The sequence below is a fragment of the Ranitomeya variabilis genome, chromosome 4 (genome assembly GCF_051348905.1).
Source record: "Ranitomeya variabilis isolate aRanVar5 chromosome 4, aRanVar5.hap1, whole genome shotgun sequence".
Lineage (NCBI taxonomy): Eukaryota > Metazoa > Chordata > Amphibia > Anura > Dendrobatidae > Ranitomeya > Ranitomeya variabilis.
The window spans coordinates 504,332,546-504,347,989 of record NC_135235.1 but is presented as its reverse complement, the minus strand read 5'-3'; the positions used below and the strand labels follow the sequence as shown (position 1 = coordinate 504,347,989).

General features: G+C 44.7%; 1 protein-coding gene across 1 annotated transcript; it reads left to right on the top strand.

The window, feature by feature from the left end:
- Positions 1 to 538: 538 nt before the first annotated feature.
- Positions 539 to 13,155, top strand: RPL27 (ribosomal protein L27). Its single transcript, XM_077252045.1, has 5 exons — positions 539 to 630; positions 1,679 to 1,761; positions 1,868 to 2,037; positions 8,716 to 8,826; positions 13,066 to 13,155. Exons 2-5 carry the CDS (start codon positions 1,681 to 1,683, stop codon positions 13,112 to 13,114), a joined length of 411 nt encoding a protein of 136 aa, XP_077108160.1. The 5' UTR covers positions 539 to 630; positions 1,679 to 1,680; the 3' UTR covers positions 13,115 to 13,155.
- Positions 13,156 to 15,444: the final 2,289 nt, after the last annotated feature.

Below are 15,444 nucleotides of genomic sequence, written 5' to 3'. Positions count from 1 at the left end.
AAGAAAATGCAGTCTTTCCCACTTTTGTGTAGGGAGATAAAAAGTAAAAAAAAAATCATAAGTCCCCGGGTTTGCACAATTTCAAAATCACAGCAGAAAAAAACGCTCTACCTCAGTTCCTATTTATGTGAACAGGAGCTGATCTCCGCGCCTGGGAATGGCCACGACAATGCTGCCACAGATGATGGCGGGAATACCGGAGGTTGGCTACTGAGTGCAGGACCCTGGCCCGGTGCCCACGGATGCCGGCACTGGCAGAACCTGTGATATCCCTAGTGCCTCTCTGATTAGTATGCTGCCACATATGGCCACTAGTCAGAGGCGGTGCTAGGTAGCTCGCATTAGGATAGCCGGCAGTGCAGTATGTTATATTCCGCTGTGTACGCTCTGGAACACTGGGCCGGCCTAGGGCAGAATACAGGCGCCGTCCTATACCTACACCACATAGCACAGCACGGGCTCCACAGCGCATGCCTGACTGAGTCCTCCAGTACCATAGAGACACGCCTCCTATAGGGCAGAGCGTACAACCACTCCGGGCGGAAGTACGTCACCGAGGCAGCGGCGTGAAAGGTGAGCGGAGCCGCAATTACTTCCTTTCTTTTCAGGGTGGCCATTGAGCTGGAGCGAGTGAGTAGTCGGCGCTGTGTAATCCCCCGCCATCCTCCGTGTCCCCGCAGGGCAGCGCTCTGTAGCCGCCGGGATGTGGCCGCGCAGTGCCGCTGTGTGGTGCCGGGCGGGTATTGTGGACGTGCTCCCCGTGTTACCTGTGTATGTGAGGCCCGGCCTGGTGTGTGCAGGGCTTAATAGCGGCGCCCAGTAGTGTCTCCACACATGGGGCCATCTGTCTGGTGCCACAGTGAGAGCTGCCAGTACGGGGGTCTCTGGCTCCCCTGTGTACTTAGTGCAGTGGTGGTCGTCTCCCTGGTGTGTGCGGGAGGGGCAGTCATCGGGGGGCTGCCATGGCTTAGTAAAGGGGAGTCTGAGGATAACTTTGTGATACTTCGCTGTTCCTAGTGGGGAGCTGAATTGGTGTAGGGCTCCCCACTGATTACATGTGATCACTGGTGGCTGTGCTCAGCTTATCCTCAAGGGGATCATATTTATCTACAGTGGACACCCCTTGTAGTGACACGTTCACCCAGTGGTCACTGTCGGGGTCTCTTGGTGGCAGAGAGGCTCTGGGCACACAGCGCTGAATGGATAGCTGCAGATTTACAGTGGTCACATGGAATGGCGTAATCGTGCTCATACTGTACCCCTGCTCGATCCATTCCTCGGGACTGCCAGCCTCACAGAGAATGAATGGAGCGCTGCTTGTGTGTCTGGCCTGCCCGTCCATATTGTACCTGAGATAAAGGCTACCTCTTCTGCTGATCCAGGTGCCTACCTGATTGCCACCCGTCAGTAAATTATCCTGCAGGTTATTGACCATTTTGTTTTGCACAACCCCTTTAATTATTCTACAACATCCTTCTAGTAGTCCCTGGGGGGTGGGGAGGGGGTCTCGTCTGAGGCCCACCTGCTATATTAGGCATGTCTGTGAATGGTATCTTATTTTTTGTTTTTAAGAGAATTGCTATTAACTCAATCTGATTTGTATGACCAGGGTTCCTGACTGAGGAGAACACTTGACCCTGGAGACAATCTCCTATTAATGTAATCCTCTCTTCTGCAGACATGGGCAAGTTCATGAAACCAGGGAAAGTGGTCCTTGTTCTGGCAGGGCGCTACGCTGGCCGCAAAGCCGTCATAGTAAAGGTATGTCTGCTCCTAATTTGTTAGTTTCGTATGATAGTTGTTCTAGGGTGGTAATATGTAAATTGCAGGACTTTGACGTTGGTTTATTCTGTTACTTCCCTGTCAGAACGTTGACGATGGCACCTCAGACCGTCAGTACAGTCACGCCTTGGTTGCTGGTATTGACCGCTATCCCCGCAAGGTGATTGCCACCATGGGCAAAAAGAGAATTGCCAAGCGATCCAAGATTAAAACGTTTGTGAAGGTCTACAACTACAACCACCTTATGCCAACCAGGTGAGTGCGGGATATTCTGTGTAAGCAGCTGTTAGCCCAGGTTTAGTTGCCACTTTGTATGCCTGCTACGTGGTAATATTAGGGCCTGCCATGTCTGCAGCAGTTCAGTCTTGTTTCTATTTGGCCACATCATTGTATAGTCACAGCCCTTAGTCTTGTATGTTGCCTAATGGTAGAAGCAAAACGCAAACATTTAACCCCTTAATGACCGCAGATACGCCTTTTAATGGCACTGAGATATAAGGTTATAGCTCCACCCAGCATCATTAATTCTTGGGGGTCTGTTTTAACAGACCCCCCCAATGTTTCGATCACCACTATTCATGGAATAGCGGCGACCACAAAAGTCTGATTTCCCATGTAATTTGTCTCCTCTTGTATGATCTATCACATCAGAGGAGAGAGTCAGGCCATGTGCACACGTTAAGTATTTTTCGCGTTTTTTTTCGCGTTTTTTCGCTATAAAAACGTGATAAAAACGCGAAAAAAACGCTTACATATGCCTCCCATTATTTTAAGTGTATTCCGCATTTTTTGTGCAAATGTAGCCTTTTTTTCTGCGAAAAAATCGCATCGCGGAAAAAAAAGCAACATGTTCATTAAAATGCGGAATTGCAGGGGATTCCGCACACCTAGGGGTCCATTGATCTGCTTACTTCCCGCACGGGGCTGTGCCCACGATGCGGGAAGTAAGCAGATTATGTGCGGTTGGTACCCAGGGTGGAGGAGAGGAGACTCTCCTCCACGCACTCTCCTCCACGCACTGGGCACCATATAAGTGGTCAAAAAATAAGAATTAAAATAAAAAATAGCGATATACTCACCCTCGATGTCTTCCCGCCTCCACTGCATGCTGCCGCTTCGGTTCCTGTAGCTGATGTTCGGCGAAGGACCTTGCCGATGACGTCACTGTCCTGTGATTGGTCGTGAGCGGTCATGTGACCGCTCACGTGACCATGACGTCACGGAGGGTCCTGTGCGCACAGACCAGCTATAGGAAGAGGAGCCGGACGCCGCTGAGGAGATGTCTGGGTGAGTATAACCATTTTTTTATTTTTTTTATTATTTTTAAACATTCTATCTTTTACTATAGATGCTGCAAAAGCTGCATCTATAGTAAAAAGTTGGTCACACTTGTCAAACAGTATGTTTGACAAGTGTGACCAACTTGTCAGTCAGTTTTCCAAGCGATGCTACAGATCGCTTGGAAAACTTTAGCATTCTGCAAGCTAATTACGATTGCAGAATGCTAAAAAAACGGAAAAAAAATGCGGATTTCTTGCAGAAAATTTCCGGTTTTCTTCAGGAAATTTCTGCAAGAAATCCGCAACGTGTGCACATACCCTAATGGTGTCTCCTGAGCCCTGCCCCCACTACCTCGAGTGTCCCTGACCCTCATGCATCCCTAGCCATTGGCCTCTTCAGGAAGAAAATGGCCGTCCGACACCCAGCAACAATAGGACATTTTTCCTATTGGTTCATTTTGAGCACTGTGATGGACCCCCATCATAGTGATCAAAATAAAAATAGTAAATTAAACACCTCTTTCTCACCCCCTTAGTTAGGTAAAGATGATCAAATAAAAAAACTGTATTTCCATTTTTCTGTCGGGGTTTTTCCACTGTTTAGTTACATCAGGGGGTGTCCAAACACTACATGGTGTCACCGTTGATTCCAGCCAATTTTGCTTTCAAAAAGTCAAAACGGTGCTCCCTCCCTTCTGAGCCCTGCCATGCGCCCGAGCAGTGGCTTTCCCCCACATACGGGGTATTGGTATACTCAGGAGAAATTGCACAACAAATATTGTGGTCAATTTTCTCCTGATACCCTTGTGAAAAAAAAAAAAATGGTTCCAACGTAAATTTATGAAAAAAGTGAAATGTTCATTTTTTTTTTTTAATTTTTTTTTTTTCTTCTACATTGCTTTAGTTCTCATGAAGCATCTGAAAGGTTAATAAACATCTTGAACATGGTTTTGCGCACTTTGAGGGGTGCAGTTTTTATAATGGTGTCACTTTTGGGTATTTTCTGTTATATTGACCTCCCCCCCCAACTCACTTCAAATGTGAGGTGGTCCCTACAAAAGTGGTTTTGTAAATTTTGTTGGAAAAATGAGAAATCGCTGATCAACTATTTAACCCTTATAACTTCCTAACAAAAAAAAATTGTTTCCAAAATTGTGCTGATGTAAAGTAGACATGTGGGAAATGTTGTTTAAGTATTTTGTGATACCACTCGTAACAAATTGCCCCCCAAAAAATTTCCTTCCATACATGAGTGCATTTAAAGAGGAGTTTTCACCAGTTTGTAAATGTTGTCCTGGCCACATCAGACTATTTCCTGCAGAGCTGAGAAATAAATACGTTATGGGCTCAACTCATCACAGCTTTCACGCCAGAATTCCAGCTTAAAAGTTGCTTCAAAATTTGCAAGATTTATGCGCCATTCGGAGTTGCACCAAAATTGTCACTTGGACTTTTCATGAGTTTTTCCTAGCCCTGCCAAAATGGATGGAGTTGGGTGGGACGGTAATGTGGCAGGGGTGCTAATCTAATTCATGACTTTGTGGTGGTCCTTACTTCAGAAATCTTACTTAAAGGGAACAGTCACCCCCAAAATCGATGGTGAGGTAAGCTTACCGTCATCAGGGGCTTATCTACAGCATTCTGTAATGCTGTATATAAGCCCCCGATGTTACATAAGAGGTTAGATTACACTCACCCAGGGGCGGTCCCATTGCGGTCCGGGTCCGATGAGTGTCTCAGGTCCGATCCAGGGCCTCCCATCTTCATTCCATGACGTCCTCTTCTGGTCTTCATGCTGCGGCGCAGGCGTACTTTGTCTGCCCTGTTGTGGGCAGAGCAAAGTACTGCAGTGCGCAGGCGCTGGGAAAGGTCAGAGGCCCGACCCCTGCGCTTTGCAGTACTTTGCTCTGCCCTCAACAGGACAAATCAGTACGCCAGCACAGGAGCCGTGACAGATTGAAGAGGACATCATGGAATGAAGATGGGAGGCTCCGGACCGGACCTGAGACACCACCCATCGGACCCCGAGCGCAGCGTGACCGCCCCTGGGTGAGTATAATCTAACCTCTTTTTCTCCCCTTGTAGGTAACATCGGGGGCTTATCTACAGCATTACAGAATGCTGTAGATAAGCCCCTGATGACGGTGGGCTTACCTCACCATTGATTTTGGGGGTGACAGGTTCCCTTTAAGTCCTTCACTTGAGTAAGACTTTTGGCATGGCACGCAGAGACTTGCATCACTCACACTAAAGATTCTTTTAGGAGTGTCTAAATCCAGCATGCCCTCTCTTCAAGACCTTCGTGAACAATGGCAGTCTTCATGAATCCTGGTCCTATATTTTAAACTTCACATCTGTTTCGGCAATATTGGCTTGTAAAGTTTAGGTTAGAATTTGATAAGCTCAACTGGGCTTTCCAGACATTTTTCTGGGGGTATGTACTTCTTTCCTTGCATGAGATTGACCAGTCATAAGCAGGCAGTCATGCAGGCAAGTTAAGAACACACCCTTCACTGATCTCTGTAGAGGTACAGCTGAGATGAGTTGTTCATTACAAACACTTCCAGATGTCATTGCAGTCGGTGTAGGGGGAAAGGCTTAGGGTATATGCACACGTATTTTTGGCCACTACGGATTTTTCCGCAGCAGATTTGATAAATCTGCAGAGCAAAAACGCTGCGGATTTACCGCGTTTTTTTCTGCAGTTTTCACTGCGGTTTTACAACTGCAGTTTTCCATAGGGGCAGCTGTAAAACCGCTGTGGAATCCGCAGAAAAGTGACATGCTGCGGAATGTAAATCGCTGCGTTTCCGCGCATTTTTTTTCCGCAGCATGTGCAGAGTGTTTTTGGTTTGGTTTATATTGAACTGTAAACTCAAGGGAAACTACTGCAGACCCGCAGCTGCAGAAACGCTGTGGATCCGCAGCAAAAACCACATCGTGTGCACATACTCTTACAGTACGATGAGATCTGGAAGGAGTTGGTAATGATACACAACTTGCCTCAGCTGTATCTCCCCATGGTAGCTGCAGAAATCAGTGAGGGGAGCATGTTCTACTCTCGCGTGCATAACACTGCCTGCTTATATCACTGGTCAACCTCGTGCAGGGGAAGAGGCACACACCCCAGTAAAATCTCTAAAAAGCCCAGTTGCACTTCTCATAAATTATAATCTAAGCTTTACAAGCTACTATCTCTGCAATGGGTGAGAAATAAAAAAAAAAAAACCAAAACAAAAGCATGTTTACTTGGCTTTAAAGCCACTATCCCATGATATGACCAGTTTATCATACTCAAACTGGTGGAACGGCCTCTAAATAACTGCATGGCAAAATGGAGAGCTGCCACCTGTCAGGAGTCTGCAGGATAAGTTCACACTAGGTGCTTTTGCTTCATTTTTTAATGCTGATTTTCAGCTGTTTTACAGTACTAGCAAAGCCTGAGACTTCAGAAATGTCATGCACCCACATTATTTTTTGTCATTAGTATTTTGTGCATGTTTGTTTTGGACACGGAGCATGTCCTTCTTTCAGCTTTTTTTTTTTTTTTTTTACCCATCGAAATTGATGGGTAATGAAAACAAGCAAGTCCTGCTTATGAAACCTATTTTTGAAAAAAAAATAAAAAAAAAATATATATATATATATATATATATATATATATATATATATATATATATATATATATATATATATATATATATATATCCCCAGATTAAGGGTACTGTCACACAGTGCCATTTTGATCGCTACGACGGCACGATCCGTGACGTCGCAGCGATCGTATGATTATCGCTCCAGCGTCGTAGACTGCGGTCACACGTTGCAATCACGGCGCTGGAGCGATGCCGAAGTCCCCGGGTAACCAGGGTAAACATCGGGTTACTAAGCGCAGGGCCGCGCTTAGTAACCCGATGTTTACCCTTGTTACCAGCGTAAATGTAAAAAAACAAACAGTACATACTTGCATTCCGGTGTCTGTCCCCGGCGTTCTGCTTCTCTCCACTGTGTAAGCAGCAGAGCCGGAAAGCACAGCGGTGACGTCAGACGTCACCGCTGTGCTCGCTTTCCGGCTGGCAGGCGCTCACAGTGCAGAGAAGCTGAGACGCCGGAGGACAGACACCGGAATGTGAGTATGTACTGTTTGTTTTTTTTTTACTTTTTACGCTGGTAACCACGGTAAACATCGGGTTACTAAGCGTGGCCCTGCGCTTAGTTACCCGATGTTTACCCTGGTTACAAGCGAACACATCGCTGGATCGCTGTCACACACAGCGATGTCAGCGGGAGATCCAGCGACGAAAGAAAGTTCCATACGATCTGCTACGACGTACGATTCTCAGCAGGATCCCTGATCGCTGCTGCGTGTCAGACACAGCGATATCGTAACGATATCGCTAGAACGTCACGAATCGTACGGTCGTAGCGATCAAAGTGTGACTGTGTGACAGTACCCTTACTGAGAAGGCAGTTGGGATTAGTACAGTTTAATTACATTAGTGATGTGTACAAAGTAAAGATTGGAATGATTGGCGAACAAAGGTGTGAGATTGAACAATGCCTATGGCTGACCAAGGTGTGAGATTGAGTTGCTCATGCATTGTGCAGAGAGGGTACCGTCTCACAGTGGCACTTTGGTCGCTACGACGGCACGATCCGTGACGTTCCAGCGATATACTTACTTGCTGTGTCTGACACGCTACTGTGATCAAGGACCCCGCTGAGAATCGTACGTCGTAGCAGATCGTTTGAAACTTTCTTTCGTCGTCAAGTGTCCCGCTGTGGCGGCATGATCACGTCGTGTAACAAAGGTGTGCACGATATGACATGCCCGAACGACTGTCCCGTACGACTTCTACATCGCAAATACGTCATGAAATTATCGCTCCAGCGCTGTGCATTGCGAAGTGTGACCGCAGTCTACGACGCTGGAGCGATAATGGAGCGACGCTGGAGCGTCACGGATCGTGCCGTCGTAGCGACCAAAGTGCCACTGTGAGACGGTACCTTTAAAGTTGGTTACCTACAAACTCAATGCACTACCAGTGTCTTGGGTAAATTTATTCCCCCCCCCCAGTTACATTTACATGCATATTTTTTTTCAATGATCCCATGTCTTGTATTGGTGACCTGTGTTCATGTGTCTGTGGTGGAACCAAAGCTGATCTTTGGGATCCTCAAATATGCACCAACACATGCGTTTTTGACTGCTTGTTTTCTGTTAATAGTGCAGGTTTTGCAGAAAGAAAAAAAAAAAATGCCTAGTGTGAGCTTAGCCTTAAAGTGGTTTTCCAGGCAATATACACTATTGAATGCCTCAGGCTTAGAGAATCAATACTGAGCACCCACATTCTGCAGCAGGGATGCGAGGCAGACATTACATGGCTTCTTTGCAAAAATGGCGGTCTCTGAGTATTTGAAGGATGTGCTTCTCTACGCCAAGTATGCTTCTGCAAGTATCAGTCTTCCAGGGTATTTTACCATAACATAATGCAAGAACACCCACCTCCTTAAAGCAAATAAGAAAGTCAACTACTTATTAGTTGTGTGTTTTTTTTTTTGTTTTTTTTTGTTTTTTTTTTTTTACCAAATGTATGAAAAGATTTAATGTGTCTGGTCATGGATTTTTTTTTTTTTGTTGTTGTTTCTGCAGATACTCTGTTGACATCCCTCTTGACAAGGCTGTAGTGAATAAAGACGTTTTCAGGGACCCAGCTCTGAAGCGTAAAGCCAGGAGGGAGGCCAAAGTAAAATTTGAGGAGAGGTTGGTATATCATGCTGCAAGATTTTAATATGGCAAAACTTTCTGCTGCATTTATTATGCTTTGCTATTATAGCGCTATCATTCTGCAGAACTGTCCCCAATGGGGCTTTCAATCTAAGTTCCCCATCAGTATGTGTTTGGAGTGTGGGAAGAAACACGAGCGAGCATACAAACTCCTCGCAGATGTTGCCCTTGGTGGGATTTGAATCTGGGAACCCGGCACTGCAAGGCTGCACTGCTAACCACTGAGCCACCGTGCTGCCCATGTTAGTTTTGTTCTGTCGGTTCTCCCATTTCACTTTCCTGGGTGATTAACAATCTGCCCTGCTATTCTGAAAGACCTACTGAGTGAATAGAATTGTCACGGATCCTATGTGAGCTAAAGCCTGCCTGTTTTTGTGGGTGACATGCTGCTGTTTTTACACTGATCCCCTTTGGTTCAGGACAGTTATCTATTAAAACCGAAAGCGACTGCACAGTATAATTTACATGGATATTTTCATTGCCCCCTGTGATGGTTGTTTTTTGTGCCTGCAGTGTATACACAATTAGTGATGAGTATACTCGTTACTCGAGATCCCGAGCATGCTTGGGTGATCTGAGTATTTTGGTGTGCTTGGAGATTTAGTTTGACGCCGTAGCTGCATGATTTGCGACTGCTAGATAGGGAATCCCCACATGTATTCAGCCTAACAGGCAACCCACACATGTGTTCGGGCTGGCTAGCAGCTGTAAATCATGTAGCTACGGCGTCAAACTAAATCTCAGAGCACACCAAAATACTCGGAGATCACTCGAGTAATGAGTATACTGTCTCATCACTAAAACTATCTGCAGAATTTATCATGATGGGAACAAGTCCTGCACATGGCTGCTTTACATTACATGTAGATCTGGCGTAGATAAAGGCAAAGTTTGATACACAAATTTATCTTTATGTAAAACACTTTTACAGCAGAGTTTCCACTTTACTCTGAATTCCCTATTGGAGTTGGTTTGCATTTCATAAATATGCCTTTGCCTCACTTGCAATGCTCTGCTTATTGACAGTCTTCTAACAATCTGTTAAAAATGCAGTCAACTTTGTCCTCGTGCTCACAACCATATTTTCAGTTTCTGGGGGGCAATGTCAGACCGACCTCTGGTCTCCTGACTGGTCTGTGGACTAACAGCCTCACAGGCATGATTAGTAGTGATTAGCGAATATACTCGTTACTCGAGATTTCCCGAGCACGCTCGGGGGTCCTCCAAGTGTTTTTTTAGTGCTCGGAGATTTAGTTTTTCTTGCCGCAGCTGAATGATTTACATCTGTTAGCCAGCATAAGTACATTTGGGAATTCCCTAGCAACCAGGCAACCCCCACATGTACTCAGCCTGGCTAACAGATGTAAATCATTCAGCTGTGGCAAGAAAAACTAAATCTCCGAGCACTAAAAAATACTCGGAGGACACCCGAGCGTGCTCGGGAAATCTGGAGTAACGATTATATTCGCTCATAACTAATGATTAGGCATTGCGGTCTGAATGCAGACCATGAAATGGTCGTGTGGATGCCCTCTTAATCAGGATGGAAACCTGTTTATTCTGATAATGTGGTTTATTCTGATAATGTGCGGGTTGACAATATGAACTAACTTTTGAAAGCCCTGATTTGTGGGGGATTGTCCCAAAAAATGGCTGAAAGTTTGCTAAAAAACTGAAGTTTCTATTTACCGTATATACTCGAGTATAAGCAGACCCCCCCCCCTTCCCTTCCTAATTTTGCCACAAAAAAACTGGGAAAACTTAATGACTCGAGTATAAGGCTAGGGTGGGAAATGCAGCAGCTACTGATAAATTTCAAAAATAAAAATAGATACCAATAAAAGTAAAAATTAATTGAGACATCAAAAGTTAAGTGTTTTTGAGTATCCATATTGAATCAGGAGCCCCATATAATGCTCCATATAGTTCATGATGGGCCCCATAAGATGCCCCGTACAAAATACACCCCATATAATGCTACATACAGTGTATGATGGGCTCCATAAGATGCTCCATATTAAAATATGCCCCATATAATGCTGCACAAATGTTGATTGACCCCATAAGATGCTCCATACAGATCATTGCCCCATATAACGCTGCACATGGCCCCATAAGATGCTCCATACAGACATTTGCCCCATATGCTGTTGCTGCGATAAAAAAAATCACATACCCGCCTCTCAGGCCCCGGCACTTGCTATACTCAACTTTCCCGTTCCACTGTCGACGCCGCTGTCTTCTCCATCCTGTCCACTGACTGTTCAGGCAGAACCCTCTGACCTGAGCGTCTGTGCAGAAGACGGGGAAGTTGTGCCGGCGGTGGAACGGGGAGCAGGTGAATATTGCGCACTGCGTTACTCACCTGCTCCTGGCGCGGTCCCTGCACATCTGTTCCCCGGCAGCTTCTTCCTGTAGTGAGCGGTCACATGGTACCGCTCATTACAGTAATGAGCGGTACCATGTGACCGCTCACTACAGGAAGAAGCTGTCAGCGCCGTGGAACAGACGTCCAGGGGCCGCGCCAGGAGCAGGTGAGTATTACTACACAGCTCCGCTCCCCCTCCCCTGCTGACCCCTGGGTATGAGTCGAGTATAAACCGAGAGGGGCAATTTCAGCCTAAAAAAATGGGCTGACATTCTCTGCTTATACTTGAGTATATACGGTACTTCTATTGAAAACTTCACTGTTTCATATGTTTAAATTTTTTTTTTTTTTAACCAAGCATTTTAAGGCGGTCAATCCTTCAAATGATTACCCAGTATGAATTAGTCCATGTTTTACAAAAGTCTGGGAAAGCTACAAGATGCCTGGGTTCTTTGGTCTCATGAAATGCTAGCTTTTTATTAATTAATTAATGGATTTCGATAAATGTAAGGATCGCCCATAAGAAAAGTTTTATAAATGCTTTGGGACCGAAAACGTGACAAAACAAAGCATTTCCTGATGCGGGTGTTTTGTTTTTTGTGGCCAAACATTCACTAATGGGAGCGTCCCACTAAATTAATTCCATACTGCAGGCAGCATGAATCTGATCCCAAATGTGTGACTGCAGCAAGGTATGTTTTTTTTATTTTGAAACTGCCATGTTTCAGATAAAACAAAATGTGAAATCTTGGCCAGGGACTAAAGGCAACACCTGACTAAGGCCCCTTTCACACCACCATATGAGTTTTTTTCTCAGACTTGTATTAGCGACAGATGGCCTCATGTTTCATCCGTCATTAGCTGGATCCACCAAAAATTGTTTGTCCGGCGGCTGGAGACAACAGACATAGTAACGTGTTTTGTTTTTTTTTGTCCGTCGAAAAAAACCGGACAGCAGCGGAACCATTGCCGCCTGTCGTTTGCTAGAATGGAAGCCTATGGCGCCGGATCCGTCAAATGATGGAATTGGTGCTGGATTCCGTTTTTTTTTTTTTTTTTTTTTTTTTTTTTTTTTTTAGGATCAAATTAGCAGGATCAGCTAATTGAATCCAGCGAAAAACAGGATCCGTCGCATCAGTTTTTCACAATCTGCCACGGATCCGTCGAGCCAATGGATTGTGACTGATGGCAAAACACTGATGTGTGAAAAGGGCCTAACCCCAGGCAGCCACTGACTGTCTCCGCACACCGCTACAGATGATTAACATGTCTCTCCCTGTGAATGCACATGGAAGATGCTATCCAACTAGCACGACGCATGGAGAAGATGCTGGTTGGGGCCATGCTGGTAGTCGGGTAGCTCTGTATAGTACTCGGCCTGCCAGTCTATGGGAGAAGCTGACAGTTTGGCCTGGTACTAGTCAGCCAAAATGCATAGTCCCAGACTGGCTCTCGTATGCTTTCTCTAAAAAAGTAGCATTTTAAAATAAAATATATCCAACTGCAATTGTACAGTCAGCACTTACCCTCATGCTGCCTGTGTTATAAAACCCCATGCCACAACATCCTCATTTTTTCCAACCTATGATTGATCAATACACTGACAGATGCCGGCTGGAAGGAGTTGTGGAGATGCTACATTTATGGGCAGTGGAGCAAAACTATAGTACAGGAACAGTAATGTTGGGTTTATGTGGCATGCTGTAAAGATTTGTGCACCTAATAGGAATTACAGGTTTCATGACTAGTGCCAAAAGTTGTCTTTAGTAGAAGCATCTCCTTATTGAGTTTAACTTCTGATAATTTTATCAAGTTTGTTAAATGTATTTTCCTTCTGTCTCTTGCAGGTACAAGACAGGCAAAAACAAGTGGTTCTTCCAGAAGCTGCGGTTCTAAATCACTTCATTTGGTCCAAAATTAAAGTTTATGAAAAAACATTCCTTAGAAGTGTCATTTTGTTTTGGATGTGAATTATATGTTGAACGGTCTTTATTTAGCAGATCTACAGGCAAGACACTAAGCCATTGTATGCAGAACATTAAATACAGGTGTTTTTTTTTGTTTTTTACAGTTGTGTAACATACTGTTAGACATTTTCTCTAGACTTCTGTAGTATATTAAAACTGAGGCCAAAAAAGTTGCTTTGATCTTGTACTACCGACTTGTTGTGCTCATGAAGAGCTCCTACAGATGTTTCTCACAAAATTAGATTACTACGTTTATTTCAGTTGTTCAATACAAAAAGTGAAACTCAATCATTATAAACTGATCTATTTCAAATGTTTGTTAATGTTTGATTATGGCTTACAGCCAAAGACAACCCAAGTCATTATCTCAGTAACTTAGAATAATTAACAAACACCTGCAAAGGCTTCCTAAGCGTTTTAGTCTACTTTCACACTAGCGTTGGTACGGGGCTGTCACCATGCGTCGGCCCGACGTACCGATGCACGTTGTGAAATAAATGCACAAAGGGGGCAAGCGGATGCAGTTTTTCAATGCATCTGCTGCCCCACTGTAATGTCTGGGGAGGAGTGGGTGGAGTTTTGGCCGCGCATGTGTGGTCGAAAATGGCGGACGCGACGCACAAAAAAAGTTACATGGAACGTTTTTTTTGTGCCAACGGTCTGCCAAAACACGACGCATCCGTCGCACGACGGATGCGACATGTGGCCATGCGTCGCTAATGCAAGTCTATGCCCGCAGGATGCGTTTTTTTTTCTCCAAAACTATGCATTACGACGTACGTCACACGACGCTAGTGTGAAAGTAGCCTTAGTCTTTCAGTAGGCTCCACAATCATGGGGAAGACTGCTGACCTGACAGATGTCCAGAAGGCAGTCATTGACACACTCCACAAGGAGGGTAAGCAACAAAAGGTCATTGTAAAGAAGCTGGCTGTATCCAAGCATATTAATGGAAAGTTGAGTGGAAGGATAAAGTGTGGTAGAAAAAGGTGCACAAGCAACTGGGATAACTGCAGCCTTGAAAGGATTAAGAAAAGGGCATTCAAAAATTTGGGGGAGATTAACAAGGAGTTGAACTGCTACTGGAGTCATTGCTTCAAGAGCCACCACACACGGATGTATCCAGGACACGGGCTACAAGTGTCGCATTCCTTGTGCCAAGTAACTCATGAGTAATATGTAGATAAAACGTGTGCACAGCTAGGAGAATTGGTTCCAAGGTAGGTTCCCAAACCTTAGTGATATATAATAAGAACCTGGCATTCAACTTGTTGTAATGCAAGTGGATTTATTCTGTTCCAACTGGTGGTACAGAATAAATCCACTTGCATTACAACAAGTTGAGTGCCAGGTTCTTACCATCACCCCTCTTCATGTAGATCCACTGTGCTTTATCAAGACCAAAGTCAGCACAGCTGTCTGCCAGGAAATTTTAGAGCACTTCATGCTTCCCTCTGCCAGCAAACTTTATGGAGATGGAAATGTCATTCTCCAGCAGGAATTGGCACCTGTCCACACTGCAAAGAGTACGAATATCTACAGTATCGCTGTGATTGATTGGCCAGCAAACACTCCTGACCTTAACCCCATAGAGATTGTGAAGAGGAGACACCAGACCCAACAATGCAGACAAGCTGAAGGCTGCTATCAAAGCAACCTGGGCTTCCATAACACCTCGGCAGTGCCACCGGCTGATCACCTCCATGCCACGCCGCATTGATGCAAAAGGAACCTTGACAAAGTATTGAGTGCATTTACTGAACATACATTTCCGTAGGCCAACATTTCAGATTTTAAAATCTTTTTTTTGAAGCTGGTGTTATAAAGTATTCTAATTTACTGAGATAATAACTTGGGTTTTGATTGGCTGCAAGCCATAATCAACATTAATAGAAATAAACATTTGGAATAGATCACTGTTTGTAATGACTCTAATGAGTTTCACTTTTTGTATTGAAGAATTGAAATAAAATTTAACTTTTTGATGATATTCTAATTTAGTAAGAAGCACTTGTGTATATACTGAGATTTCCTTTAGTGGTTAAAGTACATGTCTGTCAGCACAGAATGACTTTAAAGTGAGTACAGGCACTCAGTGCCCCTTTCACGTGGCTAAAATTTAAGTGCACCTTCTTATGTTCTATCTGCACCCTTCTCTGACTCTATAAATCGAGTTTTCAGAGGTGAGGTCTGTTAGCCCTTAGTACTAGCATGGTCTAATGGCCAACCTGGCAGTGTGAAACAGTTGTAATACTGGGG